The sequence below is a fragment of the Ovis canadensis genome, chromosome 10, assembly GCF_042477335.2.
Source record: "Ovis canadensis isolate MfBH-ARS-UI-01 breed Bighorn chromosome 10, ARS-UI_OviCan_v2, whole genome shotgun sequence".
NCBI classification, from domain to species: domain Eukaryota; kingdom Metazoa; phylum Chordata; class Mammalia; order Artiodactyla; family Bovidae; genus Ovis; species Ovis canadensis.
In genome coordinates this window covers 35,909,872-35,928,768 of record NC_091254.1, presented here as the reverse complement: position 1 = coordinate 35,928,768, position 18,897 = coordinate 35,909,872, and the positions used below count along the sequence as shown (strand labels likewise).

Below are 18,897 nucleotides of genomic sequence, written 5' to 3'. Positions count from 1 at the left end.
TACTGTTGATATGTAGTCTTTTATTATATATTTTACTTGCTATAGTCATAAAATCTTCATAGCCATGTATCACTTTACAGCCATTCTACTTGTAAGATTAATATATAGAGAACTTTATTGGCAATTTCAGAGATTTTCACGGATCATTTTGAGCATGCTTGATTCCATCCTTAAGCATAGTCCTTAAAACCTACCTATCTTATAAGGGGTGACCCTACTGTATCAGACGGAAACTCGGAGGTTGTTGGGCAAGGAAGAACCATTCTAAGTATCTGAACATGAGAATAATGACATGATAAATCCATGTCTGGTTGGCTGAGTCTGGTAACAGGGAACAAGAGATAGTACCTTCACATAAATACACATGGTCAATCAACAGTGGAATTCACATCAAGAATTAAAAAAAATAAAAAAGAACAGTTCATGAGTCATTTCCCATTTTTTAAAGATAACTAAAATAGTAAGACCTTGAGGTCAAAAATATTTATAATCAACTCGATTATAAAATATAAAAGAAAAAATCTTAACATACTGGCTTATTCTGACTAAACCTTTATCATTTTCATACATTTTTCAAAGAGTATTTAAAAAGAACACCAAGTTAAGAAAAATCATTTTTAAATTTTGCAATAATTTTACTCTATATACATTAATACCAATCATTTAACCCTGAAAACATTCTTCACTTGTACAATGTACAAAGGTTGGACAGTATGTGACTAGAAATATTCCATTATCATAAAGCTACAGATTCGTGCTCCAAAGAGCAAAGTTAGAAAGCAAAAATAATAATATAACAGTGATAAGCACCAAGAAGACAGAACTTTTTTTGCACTTAGGGCCTGACTGGTTGTATTTAAACATAACCTCTTCCAACAAAGGAATGAAAATGACACCTTATTTGGCAAAAACAAAACAAAAAGAACAAAAATATACATATAGAGGTCTGGAAACAGTGAAGAATGCCCACTTTAAAACAATAAAATCAATCATACCTGTTTTTTAAATAATGTGACATTTGCAAACCTAGATTCATGTCACTTTAGCTCACTTTATATAATTCAGACTGCTCCATTTTTGTTAATGTGTTGTCACACTAGGATAAATAAATATGCTGACTCATGAGTCTGCTGTAATGAATCGACACCATTACAGCTAGAAGACCTAGTAGCTCTAACAATCTTAGCTGCAACTCATTCCAACTGGTGAAACAGATTATTTATCTGTGTAATTTTTAAAAACCTTGGCCAGATGAGATATTGAGTGAATGAGATGAGTGTGTATGTGTGTGTGAGACAGAGTGCTTCCCAGAGAGGAGTGACACGCAAACAACCATACACCATGGCTCCAAAGACTTGGGCAGCCAGACACTGAACTTCCCCCCAAACAAAGGAGAGGGGATGTTAAGGGGTGTATTATCACCACATGGAATCAGCGACGGACTTGGAACTAAGGCAGGATGCCTCAGCCACGAAGTTCCCGTGACACTGGAGGATGTGAAGCAGCAACAGGGATCAGGCAGGGGTCAGGGATCGACTCTGGCTGCATGTGGAGGGTTTCCCTGGGTCTGCAGCTGAGGGTCCCCGGACCTTGCCCACAGGGCATCTGCAGCGGCCCGGCAGTGGTCCTCCACTTCTTAGTGAGGATGTCTCAGGGAGCCCAGAGTCTCAGGCTGAGCATTCCCGCCTCCTGCTCTCAAAGGTTCTCTCAGTACAGATACCACCCCTTTTAGAGGCTTGGTCAAAACCCATCAGTGACCTTCCACTGCCAACTCCGCCTTGAAAGGGGCTCTCCTTCTCTCCCTGTGGTGTCCCTGAGTTTGAGGTAATGCCAACGGACTGTACGCCGTGTTGCAGTAATGAAGTCAGGCGGTCCACTAGAAAACTCAAGCGATCTAGATTCAATATTTGCCAGTCATCTCAGTAATACTTTCTAGTGAGAGTTTCTCCACACAACTTATAATGTGTGGAGCAAAGGAAAAATATATTGCTAGAGGATGATAGAGTTTCTAAAAGTTCAGCAGTGAAACTCCTTAAGGGAAGGAAAAGGAGACATATTATCATTTCCACTTTCTATTTGTCCATCCTTGGCTTTGAGGTAAAAGAGCACCAAAGTTCATGTAAAGCTAGTTAAAAGGTTCTTCCAGGCCCCTCCACCCACATAACAATCTGAGGGAAATCCTGAACCGTCTACTTTACAAATTTGTAACCGTATCTCCGGGCATGTCCATACAGCTCTTTAATTCACTAGCAAAATCCACAGCAGTTTTTAAAACAGAATGACATAGTTGCATTCTTTAAATGCCAGCCATGAAATCATCACTTTAAAAAAAAGAAAAAGAAACTAGTCAGATTATATATATGGAAGTCAAGCAAAATTCTCTCTTTTTTTTTAAGCTGCTTTATTTGGTCTGCTGAAGACATGCCTATGGCTGCTTCTAAAAAGCCCTTAGGAAGAGCCTCACGTGACATACTGCAGTTGGATGTTGTCAGGTTCTTACACTACACTGTAGGTCTAAACTTCTTCATGAAAATCCCCCAAAGGTCCACACTAAATGCAAAGAAAAACTTCTTTCATAATTCAGTGAATTTCAGTCACACCAAAATAACATCTAACCTGTCCAAACACGCAACTTCTCTTTCTTCCCCCATGAACTAAATTCTTTTCTTTAAAAAATGATCAGATTTGAAGATCAAGTTAAAATCCACCAAATTTCCAGTTAAACTCTGAGGGTTTCTATACAATGGTAGCATGATTTTGAATTAATATTGGCATTCAACTTTCTGTATTTTTCCTATATATATCCTAGAGAAGCTTCCTGGATCATAATATTTAGGGAGAAATTAAAAGGATCTTGTATGATACTGCAAAGTTCCAGTAAATTCTGTTTATCAGGGTTTACCCTTAGCTCAATGGCATTCAACCTCTCCATGATGCAAGTATATGGATAACAAGTTATTTCAGATACAAAACTCTTAGCTCTGTGTCATAAATAAATTTGGGTAAAACCGCAAGCCTTCCACTGAATCATCTCGGCAAAGATGGCCCATCTTCTCGGCAAGAAGCAACCTAGGAGTCAAGGGGGAAAAAAACACCATCATCCATCCATCCATTCAGAAACACAAATGATAGCCATAAGTGAGCAGCAGAGACCTCGCTTACCTCTCTTTAGCCAGAAGGACAGACATTCCCACGAGCTTAGCAAACTCTTCTGATGTTAACGATCCCTTCTCTGAAACCTAACAGAAACACAGAGCAGGAAAAAAAATGTGATCATTTAGGCCACCTCAGTACTAACCTGAGGAGAATATCTATGTGTATCTACTGTGAAATAATTGACTGAATTTTCTACTAAAATCACTCCAGAACTATATCTTCTTCACTAATGCTTAAGTCTACAAAAGTGGAAGGACCCAAAACAAACACTGTAGGCTAAAACACTGTGTAATAGGGCAATGTGTATGTGTGTGTGCAGTCACATAAGTGGTGTCCAACTCTTCGGGAACCCATGGACTGTAACCTGACAGGCTCCTCTGTCCATGGAATTTTCTAGGCAAGGATGCTGGAGTGGGTTGCCATGCCCTCCTTGAGGGGATCCTCCTGACCCAGGGATTGAACTCGTGTCTCTTAAGTACCCTGCATCGGCAGGCAGGTTCTTTAGCACTAGCGCCACCTGGGAAGCCCAATAAAGGCAGCGAACGTCATAGTCTAAAAAGGAACATACAACAAATTCTAACCGAGTGCATAGCACACGCTCCAGTGAAGGACCCTTATACACAGGATTGGTTTTAAGTATGTGATCGGAATATGTATAATCTTGAAACTTTCATCAAGTTTAAAATAAGAGGTATAATAAATGTGAGTTATTCTAATTACACAGGCTCACCACAGAAGCTAAGAGGCAGTAATATTTCAAGGTCCTAACAAATGATCAGTTTGGCCAGCAAAATCCACCTAAACTACAGTTGCTTTCCATATTTTTTTGAAGCAATTATTTCACAAAACAATTTGCAATGTTTCCAATGCAGCTTACACGGGTATGGCTAAAAGAAAAAGTTCAATCATGGGTGACACTCTGACAAAGTTAAAAACTTACTCTCAAGGCTGAGTCTCAAACAAAAAGGCAGTAAGCACCTCCCTCATTCTAGCTCCCCTTACTTACAAGACGTTATGAGCGCTGGCAAGTTTCAAAGAGCTTTCAAAGTATAAATGTGATGAACAGGCACTCATTGGTAATGATCAACCGTTTTCAATTGGGTCTGTGAACATTACTTTTTAGCAAAGTTGAATTCAAAAGGAAATCCTGTTTCTTAAGTTGCTAAGCACTGGGGGCTTCGGGGGGGCAAGCTCTAACGAGGGAGGGAGGAAGCCGGGTCCCCGTACCGTCTCCAAGGCTGAGGCCACCATTTCCTCCTCCTTGTGGGACTGCAGCTCAATGACCATGACGCCGCTGTCAAACACGCGGAGTCTAAAAGTCGCAGAAGGGAGAACAAAGCCGTGAGCACCTGGGGTCTTGGACCCTCGGGGAGGCGAAAACATTTTTGTACTTTCATTTATGCCCAGGTCTGAGGGCAATATTAACACAAAACAGCATTTCAAATATAACGACCATGGGTAACTAAGGCATAACCAAAAAAGCTCATGAATAAACAGCTCATGAAATTCTGAACTATAATCCACATGCTAAGTAAAATATGCCTGGCTACTTTTTTTTTAAACCTGAGGATAAGGAAAATACAATTCACAGCTGAATGTTTGTACTTCCAGGTCTCCAGAGACTAAGACAAAAAAAACTGTGTAAGCACAGAAAGACTGGTCGCTGTGACCTCATGGGAGGGGCCCACATTGGCAAGAGCCTGAGCACCTGCCCCTGAGGCCCTGCACAGCCCGGAGAAGGATGGAAGCTGGGATGACAGGTGCCCATGGTGCCAGGTGATTTCTGCCCACATGTGAGAGAAACTTCCAGAAGAGTGATGCATATGCTGGCTCACCACGCAGGAGGACAGACCTACAGGGCTGTTCTGTCTACTCAGGGTGGAACTGTGACAACAGATGGCAAACTTCCCGCAAGGTTCGTTTACCTGAGAGGTAATTTCAGCGCTTCCAGCATCTTGCACGCATTTACTAAATCTTCTGGTGAAAGCAACTAGAGAGGGGGGGAAAAATCCAAGTTTACCATTTACACTGCAAATTTAATAGAGTGATGCTATGTAATTATGATGACCACTCAAACAGAAGAGCTAAGTGTAAAATGATCATGCATCAAGGATTTTAGGTGGTTTAGTCACGTACAAGGCAAAAAGGATTAACAAAGAAGCAAAGACGTCTATTCATTAGAGCAGTACTATCCAAAGAAATATAATACAAGTCATATATGTAGCTTAAAACCTTCTAGTAGCCACATTAAAAAATATACAGGTGAGACTAATTATAATGCATATATTTTATTCAACCCAACAGAGCCAAAAATTTGCCATGTAATTGATATAAAAATCATTAATAAGATAGTTAACACTTCTTTATTCTATACAAAGTCTTCTAAATCCAGGGTGTAATTTACACTTCCAGCACACTTCAATTTGGACTACCTGCATTTCAAGTTTACGATCGTCCCCTGTAGCTACCTAGTGGCTACCCTTCTGGATCACACGGCCTTGAAGAATCAGCTCAGTACGGTGGTGACCAGCAGCTGTGAGTCACACAGAATAGCTCCGGAGCCAGTCCAGCCTGCGTCCCAATCTCTGTCAAAAGACTGTCTCCAGGTAGAGCCATGGTCAGGCTTTTGAATCTTTCTGAGCCTCAGTGTCCTCATCCCCGAACTGTCCCCCAGATGGGGAGAGTAACAGTAGCTACCACACTGAGTGATGGGGAGGATAAACAGAGAACACGTGCAGAGTGCCTGGTGGACAGTAAGCACCCACTGGGGATGATTACTATGACTGCTCAAATTAAAACACAGAGCAGAGGGACCTCCCTGGTGGTCCAGTGATTAAGACTCCACACTTCCAATGCAGGGGAGTGTGGGTTCAATTCCTGGTTGGGGAGCTAAGATCCCCCATGCCGTGTGGCACAGTCAAAAAATTCAAAAAAAACACAAAAAAGCACAGAGCAGAGCCTTGACTTGGGGAACCTGGGTGAGCACTGGAGATGCACGTGTGAGCCGTCTGCGTGGAGGGCAGAGAGAGTGCACAGACAGAGCCTTGGAGGCTAAGGACAGGTAGGTCCTTAGGAAAGGACAGCCAGAGCTGAGGGGCTGATTCTAAGCCAAAGGAACGGGGCAGCTTTCCCGCTGTGTTATCCACAGGCAATCTGAGTCCAGCCAGGTTCATTCAAAACAGTTAACAATCACAGAGTAAGGTCACCAGGCATAGTCTTGCTCATCATGACACAAACATAGGCTATTAGAATGCTAAGGTATCACTCAATTTAAACCCTATCATAAAGGTAAAAAACCTGTGTTCCAGAGAGGTTAAGGAAGCTACTCAAAGTCACTGAGCAAAACCAGGGACAGAATCAACCCTCTAGATCCCAGGGCAGTGTTCCTCTCACTGCACCACACTGCTTCTCAAAATATCAATACTTTTGATATTCACAGCCCTTCCTCAGATTGTATTCATTGTAGGAGAATTTGTATTCTATCAAGAAAGTCTATATTTAGCCAAAAGCGTATCTAAAACTTCTTACTTCCATTCCTCGAGCTCGGTTTACCAAACAGTACACCTCCGTAAGTGACATTATTCCCCCTCGTTCCTGTTAAAATATGAAATAAAAAGAAACATTATAATTAGCGCTAGTTAGCACTTCCTAATGGAAATCATAATCAGAGCAAAATCAGAAATTATAAAATTTCTTAAGAAGCTTTTGAAAACTATATTTACACACCAGGAACCTGTTCAGATACCAGGAGGCACTTCAAATTCCCTATTTGGACTTTAATGCCATAATTACTGTTTTAACATTTACTTAAATAAAAAGAGGGGTTGGACACTATGTTTCAAAAAGTGTATTTAAATGTTTTAAGTTATTCCAGCTAATAACTAAATAAATGATAGACTTAAATAAGAATATCACCATTTTGCAACCCCTAATGAAGTAACAGATACAGATAATGACTGACAGTAGGTATTAATATCACACAAAAAAGATAATCAGATATAACATACCTCCTGATGGAAATGCACAAAACCCTCTATGAAATATTCTTATTAGGACAAAAAAAAGAACTTCTAGATATAACTACCAGTTTACAGGGAACGCATAAGACAGTGAAGCATGGTAACTTACAGTTAGCAAAATCCAACTCTGAAACACTCTATAAGATAAACTAGCTTCTTCAGTAAATAAATCGTATGATGGGAGAAAAGAGATGGAAGAGGGAAAAACCCATAGAATTTAAAAAAAAAACAAAACCTTGAGAGAAACCAAACATTTGCAATGTATCTTGGCTTGAACAAATCAACTGCAACAGAAAATGTGAATACTAACTAGGTATTCAATAATACTAAAAAATTATTTTTAAATTTTTAGGTGTGAAATGGAATTATAATCACATTTAAAGGCATGTTTATCACTATAGTTACATAGTTAAATGTTTACAGGTAAAGGGATATGATGGCTGGGATTCTCTTTAAAATAATTTTGAGTGGAGCTGGATAATGGGGGCATAGGATTCATTATGCTATCCTACTCTGTCATATGTTTGAAATATTTCTTAACACAGGTGCTTTCATAAAGTTTGATTCCCTGAATAATGTTAAACTAGAATATGAAACTTTATTATGAAGTTATTAATAGTACACATTATATGAAAAAATGTGTCTAAAATATATACAGATTATATATTTCCTTTTGAAAATAAAAGAGACTTTTTGTATCAAACAGATTTAGATATCTGAAATGGAAATTAAAAACAATTTAGAAAATTATTGACAAAGAATCACTGAACTAGTTTAATTTATTACTGCAAGGAAAAATAACATGTTGGTTGAATAGTAGACACATCATGAAAGGAGTTAAGCTCTTAAGACCTCTGATGACACAAAAATAATTTAACACAATTTAAAGAGACCATTAAGATTTTGTTTTTTACCTCCAAAGGTGCCTGCAGTATTCCAGCCAGCTGTTTGGCCAGCTGCATGTGGTACTGTGTGCCGGAGCCATAGGTTTCCCTGGTAACTGGGTTAGCTATCCCCATGCTCAGCAAATAGGATTTAAACCTGATGGTCTATAATGAGAGGAAAAGATACACGAAAAGACTATGCAGATTTAGTCTCTCTACCCAGCATCTGAAATCCATCAGACATTCAGTTCCACTCATCTACCCATCTCTTCTAGTGTGTTTCTCTGTTGTGAAATATATGAGTGGACTCCTAGTATTTCCTGGCATAAATTGGATTATTACTCTTTTCCTGCCTTAGTATCACCATCCCTATTTACCCCACAGGCTTGGTGGCAGATGAGACTCAGATAACAACCATCCTCTGTTTAATGTCAACCAAGTGATAAAACCAAAAACCTAGGAAAACGGCTGTGACCAGATTGTAGACAAATTTAATGAAACATATCAAACTTAAGGGTATATCGAGAACAATCACTTCTTCCACATTTCAGTATCTCTTATTTTCTACACTCCAGGAAAAAGTACTGAAATATCCTTTAATTCTGCTAGAGCTATCAAAGTTTTTATGGCTGACTTTTTCTTCCACATTGTCATATATTCTCAAGTCCTGAAAGAAATCAAACACTATTTTAAGAAACAGCATGCTGGTAAACCACCAAAATGCCCTTGTATTATCTCTGTAATCTAGTTCCCAAAGCCTTAAAGAGGCCACCTGTGTACCTCATCTTCTGTGATGTCACCTTGCTTGTCTTTGATCTTATTAGCAATGGACTTTGATAACTCCACCATTTCCTTAGCCTGTCAAGAGAACAGAAAAAGAGTAAAAAGAAGTAATGTCCCTAAATGTCTGCTAACAAAATATATTTTCAAAAGTGTATTATAATTGGTATGAATTTAATAGATGTAAATGACATATACCTTGACCATTAGCTTGCTGAGGTCTTCAAAGGCCTGAAATGAGAAATGAGATTTTGTTGGAATCTGTCTAAAGAACTGAGATGTTTTAAAGCAATGAAGCATTCTATTTTCTTTCCTATGATAGAAATTTATGAAAATTCCTGACAAATATCAACTTATTTATATGAATAGTTATATGTCATAAGTCTACCTTATCCTAAAGAATTCAGTTTAGCTTAGAAGCTGTCAAATTTCCAAAACCAACTACAGAAAACAAATTTTCAGAAAGAAAACAGTTACTGGTTAAACAAACAAAAGGTGACATAATAGTTTAGAAAATATTATTTCTTTGACACAAGTAAGAAAATTTGTCACCAGTTTTTCCCAGATAAGAGGTCAGAAATCACAGGTGTTTTCCTGGCCGAAAATGGCAACATGCAGCTGCAGGAATACTCCTTTGGGTCCAACAATTTCGGCTTTAATAGCAGGTGTGATTAACCAAAACCATAAACCTCAGCCTTGAATATTACACAGATTGTACTTGTAGCCTTGGCTAAACTGGATATCACAAAAGAACATTCAAATACCACCAAAGCATATCTAAATAAAACCCATCAACTGTTTGATTTACTACAATGAACATCCATCCCCTCCAAAGGCCTCTTCAAACTTAATCAGATACATTTATAATTCAAGTATTTGTGGCTCAATGATAAAGAAGTTGCCTGCCAATGCAGGAGATGTCGGTTCGATCCCTGGGTCAGGAAGATCCCCTGGAGGAAGGCATGGCAATCCACTCCAGTATTCTTGCCTGGAGAATCCCATGGACAGAGGAGCCTGGCGGGCTACAGTCCATAAGGTCACAAAAGAGTTGGACACAGCTGAGCACACACTCACATACTTCCAGCGCAGAACAGCATCTAACTGATGTGCACAGATGTGATTTTTTAAAACCAAGTAAGCAGCTTATCATTAATTGAAAACTCAATCCACCGAGAACAGTGGTCCCCGGGTTCAGCCTGGCTGGTGCCCGTCTTAATGACATGCAGGAACGTATCCCCCATCTGCAGAAAGATTTTGCTAAAAGAATAGAGTGCTGTGTACAGTTCTTATGGTCAACTCACTGGGCTGCTACTGAAAACAAAGGGGAACAAATGTGCACACACCTAACAGGAACTTCCTCAGATAAACAAAAGGCTTAAACACTGGATTCTTATCAGCAGCGGCCAGCAGATGCAGGAAACCTTTTGTGGGAAACTTTGGGCAACGGCCCTGAAACTAAGGCTATTCGAATGTTTAAATGGAGGGCAAACCGCATACCAGCCTCATTTTCAAATAAAATTAAAATGCAGACACTTTACACACTTAAGACTTTTACTTTGCGTATACAGTTACTAGATTTCTTTTACCTAAGTGAAAAGAAAAGACAACATTTCTAAATTTTTATATGGTAAGTCATTTAATTTACTGTATTATATTTTCATAGAAAAAGTCTGCTGAAAATAATGGTTAAGTCTACGTAGAATACACAAGTTAACTCTTAATGTGCACAGTCCATAAAAAATAAATACAAATATTTTAGTATTTTGGAAGAAGTGCCTATAAAAAATTCTAGGTAATTATAAAGCATAATTAAAAGCATCCTCACTTCTATTTCTATTATTATTCTAAAATTTGGTATTAGCGTTGAACATGTTAGTCGCTCAGCTGTGTCTGACTTTTTGTGACCCCATGGACTGTAGCCCACCAGCTCCTTTGTCCATGGAATCTGCCAGGCAAGAATACTAGAGTGGTTTGCCACTTTCTACTCCAGGGGATCTTCCCAATCCAGGGATCAAACCCACATCCCCTTGTGCCTCCTGCATTGGCAGGTGGGTTCTTTACCACTGCGCCACCTGGGAAGCGGACGAAGGACCATCTGGTGACGAGATCAATGACCTGCACAAGAGCCCAATGCTTGTGTAGACTCCTCTGACTATGCAACTCTGAAAACCACACTGAAGTGGAATAACAGTGCATAAGTCAAGAAAAACGCTATTCTGAACACCAGGTTAGTATGGCAGCCTTTAGAAACAGGAATACTGATAATGCAAAACTGGTTCATTGCCCCGTGCCACCTCCAAGTGTCACACAGAAGGATGACTACGGAAGCCACCGCGAGAGGACAGCAACAGCACCTTCTGGGTGGCAGAGAGCGCTCGGGACGCAGCAGACCACACTTAGAGTCTAAGAATCAGGAAACCCGAGTCCTCATGACCCTGGTTCCAAGTCGCGTCACCAGCCCTGAGATGATTCCCTCTCTGGATAGTAAGAAGCCTTCTGTCTCGTGAGAAAATGCTGGAATTTTATGGGACTAGAGGATTCTGGGAAGATGCGGGCTGTGGCAGCATCGTTTTTGAATCTCTCCAAATCCCACCATGAAAATGGGGCAACGAGATCTCAAAACCTCTAAGACCCACAGGCGACATATATGAAGAAGCTGAGTGACGAGACCTCCACAAGAGCCCCAAGACACAAGCTAGCGGAGACAAGCCACCGAGAGCCCCAAGAGCTGCCTGATCTTAACAGTGAGGCAGAGAGAAAAAAGGGAGGCGACAGAGCAACCGACAGACCCGAGGAGGGGAGACCCCGAGCCAGCCAGCGGGCGTCACTCGAGAGCAGGCGGGCACCCTGAGGTCAGGGACTGAGACGCGGAGAGCTCTGCCCACTGCAGCAGCGCGTGTGGGCAAGGGGTCCTCAGGCTGGGCTGAAGCAGCCTGTAAACTCTGGAAAGGGCCCCCCCGCACCCCCAGGCTTCCCGGCCAGGATAGGAGCCCACACTGGGAGAAACTATCGAGACAGGAATCAAACCCTGAGTGAGGCAGGGACTGGAGAAGGCAACGGCGCCCCACTCAGTACTCTTGCCTGGAAAATCCCATGGGCAGAGGAGCCTGGTAGGCTGCAGTCCATGGGGTCGCTAAGAGTCGGACACGACTGAGCAACTTCCCTTTCACTTTTCACTTTCATGCATTGGAGAAGGAAATGGCAACCCACTCCAGTGTTCTTGCCTGGAGAATCCCAGGGATGGGGGAGCCTGGTGGGCTGCCGTCTGTGGGGTCGCACAGAGTCGGACACGACTGAAGCAACTTAGCAGCAGCAGCAGAGGCAGGGATAACAGAGGAAGCGGGGAAACGGGCAGCTAAAAGCAGGGGTGGGTACGGGGCCAGGAAACCACGGATGGCAAGTCACCTCCCTTGTGCATCCTGCATGAACAGAGCGCAAGAGTGAGCTCTGTGGAGTAAGAGATGCCGCCCTGAGCCAGGCCTTCCTCTAAAAATTCAGGAAAACTAATTTCACACGAAAATTAGGAACAGCAAAGTATCAAGGTCAAATCCCACACAAGGTTATTACAAGAAAAAAAGAAAATCAGGAGCCGAGTAACATTACAGATAATGAAAGAAAGCCAGAAAGACACTTTCACAGATGGGATCAAAAATTAACCTTCGGTTTCCAAATGAGCTGATAGATGTTAAGAAAACGATAGAAGTTGTGAAAGAACAACAAATCAAGAATGAATTTTTTTAAATCATTTTTAAAATAAAGCCTATACTAGGGACTTCCCTGGTGGTCCAGTGGTTAAAGCTCTGTGCTTCCAATGCAAGGGGACCCCAAGTTCGATCCCTGGTCAGGGAACTAAGATCCCACATCTAGCAGGCCACGTGGTGTGGCCAAAAATAAATAAATAAAATGAAAAGTTAAAGAAAAAAAAAAGACTATACTACTAGATGAACACAAGAGGAATAAACACAGCAGATAATATCTTAAGAGGAACAGCAGGGGAAAAAGAGGACATTTTTCTAAAATAAAAAAGCTGAAAAGGGTTGGAAAGAAAGTCACAAAGAGTGAAGACTGGCAATAAAGCTGCAACATACAGCTAATAGGAGTCTCAGAGGAAAAAAATACCAAAGCGATTATTGAAAATTATAGAAAAACTTCTCTGAAATGAAAACATGTCTGAAACCAAATACAAAAGCATACTGTGTCCCTGAGAATAACAATCCAGAATGACTAACACTTAGACATTCTAGTAAAACAACAAAAGCTTTCTTAAAAAAAAAAAATCCGTTGAGCATCTAGAAAAAATAGCAAGTAACTTTAAAGAACGGAGAATATCAGGTTTTCACTACTCTGGCGGCAACACTTCATGTCAGATGAAAAAGAGAAAGTGACATATTGAAGGCACTCAGGAAAGCAAATGTGAGCCAAGGACTATAAATCCAGCAAAACTGCCCTTTGTGTACAAGGAACACAGAGGTGCCAGAATTCAGGGAATATTATTCCCATGAGCACTTTCTGAAACATCTACGAGAGGATGAGCATCAGGCAACAGAAATGAACAGAGGGAAGTGAACGTGAGGACGAGGGGTATCACACACAGTTATTTTCACGCATGAGGCTGAATGACAGGGGAAGTACAAGAGGGTGCATGGTGGCTGAATGCACAGACTGTATTAACAGATACAGCACACCTATGTTTTACATTTGGGAAGAAAGGGAAGAACACATACAAAGAAAAAAAATATATATATATATATACTTTTTAACTGCTTTAGTAATTCTTCGCTAGTGTAGTCCTGAATTTGAATAAGAAGCATCAGTGTGACCTCTTGAAGCACTTTTACTAAAAAAAAAAAAAAAAAAAATCCTAGCTTTTTCCAGTGGAAACGGCTACAAATAAAGATCAACTCAATTAGAGATGCAAATTTCTAGCAGGCAGATTATGGTTTTGAAATACTACTTCTCCTTAAAAGAAACGTTGACTAACACAAGTATCTGGTAACTATTTGCAGTTTGGACTTTATTTGATCGAGGTAAATCTTTGAAATTCTATGAACAGCACTCATCAACAGAATTTTACTTACAAACTGTGATAAAATTTTAAAAAATTACTTCATAAAATCATTTCATAAAAATGCAAGACCATTTTCATATAAACATGGGAAAACTGATGCTATGTTTTAAATGTATTAACTGACTGCCCAGATCTAATGCATTGCTCATTTTTTAAACTAGAGTTCCCTCCCCTTTACTTGCTGCTGCTGCTAAGTCGCTTCAGTCGTGTCTGACTCTGTGTGACCCCATAAGTGGCAGCCCACCAGGCTCCCCCGTCCCTGGGATTCTCAAGGCAAGAACACTGGAGTGGGTTTCCTTCTCCAATGCATGAAAGTGAAAAGTGAAAGTGAAGTTGCTTAGTCGTGTCCGACTCTTAGTTACCCCGTGGACTGCAGCCCACCAGGCTCCTCCGTCCATTGATTTTCCAGGCAAGAGTACTGGAGTGGGGTGCCATTGCCTTCTCCTCCCCTTTACTTGAATTTCCTCAAATATGATGAGGTTTCAGAAACACCCAAGTGCAAGCTGTGCTCCTAGAAGACGTAATGTGCTGGTCTGAACCACTCTTACTATCTCCATGCCTGGTCCTGAATGGTCCTCAGTGCAGAAGCGGGTGGTGTCCAATCAGACTCAAGGGCCGCAGAATAGCATTTGCCCTTTAACTAAGTTAACCAAACATTCAAAATAATTATACAGGGGACCTTGAATTCATTATGAGTACCGTCCAGTCAATGCCACCTAGAGTTTAAAATATATGCACAATAATTCATGACGTTTTCTAACATCACAAAATCAATCTGTATTTCTTTTTTATTCCTTTCTGGAAAACCTTTTTAAAACACATTTGGGCTTAATTATGCCAACCTGAAGTAGACGCATTCAATGGAAACTGTGGCTTCAGGAAAGCTATATTCCAATACACAGAATGGAGGCAGCCACAGCTGTATCCCAAAGAATAAGCAAGATGGCTGAGAAAGACAGCTGACAGGAACTTGTATAAGAATTACCTCAGAAATGTTTTTGTCAGTTTCTTTTCTTTTTTCTTCCAGTTTCCTTTCAATACCTACGATTCCTACAGCCCTTATTCTTCCTGGCTGAAAAACAAAAGTAGAAAATAAAACGTCCCAAATAGGAAGAACACACTCTTTTGTAACCCCACCACACTGTGTGTTCAATGGCGAAAGAGGACTCACAAAGAACCCAAGAAAAACAGCACACAATTACATCCATTTCCTTTTAAAACGTTTGTTGGTTTATGGCCACATATAATGACCTTCAAATCATTATAAATAAAAACTGAACACAACAATAGATGGCATATTTTTACTCTGTATTTCAGGTATAAATTAAATTTCCTATTCATTTTTGTTTTCTAGCAAGTCATCATGTATGTATCAGATATTTAATAGGGCCTCAAATGTGCAAAAAATTAAGAGTTAAAATTCTGGTACTTGACAGTTATTATACAAGCTACTTTTACACATTTGAGTGTCTGTCCAGAGTTGAGGGTGAATGAGACTGGCTTGGAAAATGTCACCCCGTGGTACTACTGTCTGTTCTCTCAGATGCCACACTAATTATGAAGAACAGAATGCCAGAAGATGGAATCTAACTTGGTAAGTAGTTGATCATGTGTTATTTCTGTGTCTACTGTCTATAGAGTACTAAGTCAGGTTCTGTGAAAACAAGGTTCTAATTAGAACATCACCATTTTGGTTCTGGCGAGCTCTAAAATCAGAGAATTCTTTTCCCTTTAATGATGATGCAAAGACAGAGCTGAAAACACTGGATTAGGAAACAGTTAAATACCTGGGGTCCTCGATTTGCTTGTAATGACTGGGAAACTGGCATATTCTCCCATCTTCGCTGTGTCATCTCCTCTGATAGACGCCTGTAAAACTGTTATGCACATACAAACACTTTATTTTTTAAATTTGTTTAATTCTTTTTAATTGAAGGACAACTGCCTTGCCACACTGTGCTGGATTCTGCCATACATCAACATGAATCAGCCGTAGGTGTACATATGTCCCCCCCCTCCTGAACCTCCCCCTCCCAACCATCCCACCCCTCTAGGTTGCCGCTGAGCTTCCTCGGCCGATCTAATTTTACATATGGGAGTGCATATGTTTCAACGCTACTCTCAATTTGTCCTGCCCCTCCTTCCCCCACTGTGTCCACAAGTCTGCATTTCCACCACTGCCCTGCAAATGGGTTCATCAGTGCCACCTTTCAAGATTCCATATATATGTGTTAATACACGATACTGAATCAGGCAGGCTGTGGCATCCTCATACACATCATTACTTAACATTTGTTTAGTTGAGAGGTCTGTTCGGTCATTTGTGACAAGCCTAGAATTCTCAGAGACATCAAAGGAAATCAAAGGAAGTTCTTTTCTTGGATCAACTTCAGAACACACAAAGGAAAAAAAAAAAAAGAAGGAACTGACCTTCTACAATAAAGTGAACTATTCTCAACAAAGAGATGAGTGACAATGAAATAAATAGACTGACTTTAAACAATCCTCCATGTGTGGATTGTTTTCGATCCATACTGAAACTGACCCAGTGCCAAGAAAAATACACAACCATTATCCATGAAGGAAGCAGAGAATAATTTGTCTAGTTAAAATGTGAGGTCAGATATTAGGGCCAAAACATGCCTATGCTTGTAAAAAAAAAAAAAAAAAAAAAAACAACTGTATCTTTCAACTACAGTGAGAATGACTTGAGTTAGTCACTTCAATTTGCTCAGAGCCTGTGGATTGAGAACACTGGGTCAGATGCTATAAAGAAAAAGAACATAAACACTTTATGATCCTGGTGGGGAGATAAACACAGGCTTATCAATGTCTAAAGAATATTTACATACCAACTTATTAGCCAGAAGATATAAACCATGATACCGTGGAATAAGAACTTACAACAGTGTGGAGTTAATACTGGTAGACTGCCTGGTGCAAGGCTGGTGAACTTTCAGGCAGAGAGGAAGTTACACATTTCACTGCATCATCCTCTGTCCCTTCATCCAAACAAACAGCACCGAATACTTCACTAGTCACCTAGTGCCACGACTTAGCTCATTTCCAGCCTCCGATCTTTCCTGTTCCCACATCCTCCTGCTTCCTGTTCCCACTGAAACCTAAACTTCATATTCTTCTCTGATCAGGTTTAAGAGATGATAAAAACTTTATTGGAAACTTATGGTGGAAACTGGTACCTTGAGCAATACTGCCTTCCACCCTATAAACAAACAACAACCAGAATTCATACAAATGCACTTTCCTAGTTCAGTTTTATTCATAAGGAGACTTACCTCAATCTGGCCATGTTCCTTGAAGGAGAGCTTGATGTAGGAGTTCTTACTGCTCTGGAACGGGCCAGGTTCTTTGTTAGAAGCAGCTGGGTGAAGATGAACCACTATTTTCGCACTGAAGAAAGAGCAGATGGAATGTATTTAATTGCCTTTAAAGAATCACTAATTTGGCAGCTTCTTGGGTGGTCCAGTGGCTAAGAATCCACCATGCAACTAAGGGGATACGGGTTTGATCCCCGGTCCGGGAAGATCCCACATGCCACAGAGCAACTAAGCCCATGCACCACAACTACTGAGCCTGCGCTCGAGAGCCCGGGAGCGCCAACTACTGAGCCTGCGCCCGAGAGCCCGGGGGCGCCAACTACTGAGCCTGCGCCCGAGAGCCCGGGGGCACCAACTACTGAGCCTGCGCTAGACAGCCTGCGAGCGCCAACTACGGAGCCCACGTGCCCTAGAGCCTGTGCTCTGCCACAAGAGAGGCCACCACAATGAGAAGCCCCCACTCACCCCAGCTAGAGAAAGCCCACCTGCAGCAACGGAGACCCAGTGCAGTAAAAAAAAACAAAAAAACAACTAATTCTATTTTTGTAACTTTTAACATATTTCAGATCACTTAAAAAATTCACGTAGAAACAAAGAACATCCTGAAAGGAATCCTTTCAAAGTCTGTATCAATTCAGTATTAATGAACCTCTCAAAAATCTCTCTACTTAAAATGTATACGCTGTGCACCAAAAAATTCAAGTTACCAGCTCTATAGATTAAATAAAAATGTGGTTTTAGGAAATCAGTTCAAAATAAACTTGCAGAAATGGGGCGGTTTATGATGCTGGTTGACAATCAGGTTTTCCACCCCGTCATCTCCAAAGGTGACTAGGGGGCCGATTATCTCTGCCAAGGCATACGACCTTACTCATTTGAAAACAAAATGTGAAAACTTATCTGCGTAAAACTGGCCAGCTGACATTTTATTAAAACTCCATCCAAAACTAACATTCCACAGTGTCATTTTTGGAAAATGCCACTCAGTCAATGACATGATTTAGAGAGACATCCTGCAGCAAAAACAATTCTCAAAACGCTGCTGCCCCAGGATCACAAACTGCTATGATCTTTATGACAACTGCTATCTTCTAGGCCATTAAAAACACCACTGTATTTGTTCAGTTCTATGTCTTTTTTTCCCCAACCAGCTCAATAAACAATCCCCTTCCAACATGAGCAAAACTGAAAAACTCAAAGTATCTTGCATACCCAGCTCAGACCTTTTTCTCTATGACCACATTATATTGGGTTGGCCACAACATTTGTTTGAGTTTTCCTATAACATCTTCTAGAAAAACCCAAATGAACTTTTGGGCCAACACAAGGGATATACCGATTACGCAGTATTACTTTGTTTAGATCCATAGAGCTGCCTAAATATCATCCTAAAATTGAACAACCACGTGTGGGGCCTCCTTGATGTCACAAATGCTTTGGTTAGTGAACTGGGGCTAGGCGTGGATGGACTCTCCATGGGTTCCTTCTTGGGGACTATCTTTAAGTGAAGCAAGCAAATAAAGCCGTGTAACCAGAATCCCAAGACTGTTTGAAATGAAACAAACTATGACAATCAGAATCAGTTAGGAGTGAGCACACGCACCATACAGCCTTTAAAACTAAAAAACCTGGAGCCCTAACTATCAGGACTT

At 40.6% G+C, this 18,897-nt stretch overlaps 1 protein-coding gene across 1 annotated transcript in view; it reads right to left on the bottom strand.

The window, feature by feature from the left end:
* VPS36 (vacuolar protein sorting 36 homolog) overlaps positions 1–18,897 on the bottom strand; it is a 31,443-nt gene continuing 12,546 nt past the window's right edge. The window contains exons 4-14 of the mRNA XM_069601474.1: positions 17,204–17,318; positions 15,695–15,784; positions 14,893–14,979; positions 9,038–9,070; positions 8,840–8,917; positions 8,090–8,224; positions 6,685–6,750; positions 5,082–5,146; positions 4,384–4,468; positions 3,163–3,239; positions 1–3,069 (exon numbers count right to left, since the gene is read on the bottom strand). Of these exons, the coding sequence (XP_069457575.1) occupies positions 2,976–3,069; positions 3,163–3,239; positions 4,384–4,468; positions 5,082–5,146; positions 6,685–6,750; positions 8,090–8,224; positions 8,840–8,917; positions 9,038–9,070; positions 14,893–14,979; positions 15,695–15,784; positions 17,204–17,318 (925 nt within the window). The 3' untranslated portion in view covers positions 1–2,975. The remainder of the gene's footprint in view (positions 3,070–3,162; positions 3,240–4,383; positions 4,469–5,081; positions 5,147–6,684; positions 6,751–8,089; positions 8,225–8,839; positions 8,918–9,037; positions 9,071–14,892; positions 14,980–15,694; positions 15,785–17,203; positions 17,319–18,897) is intronic.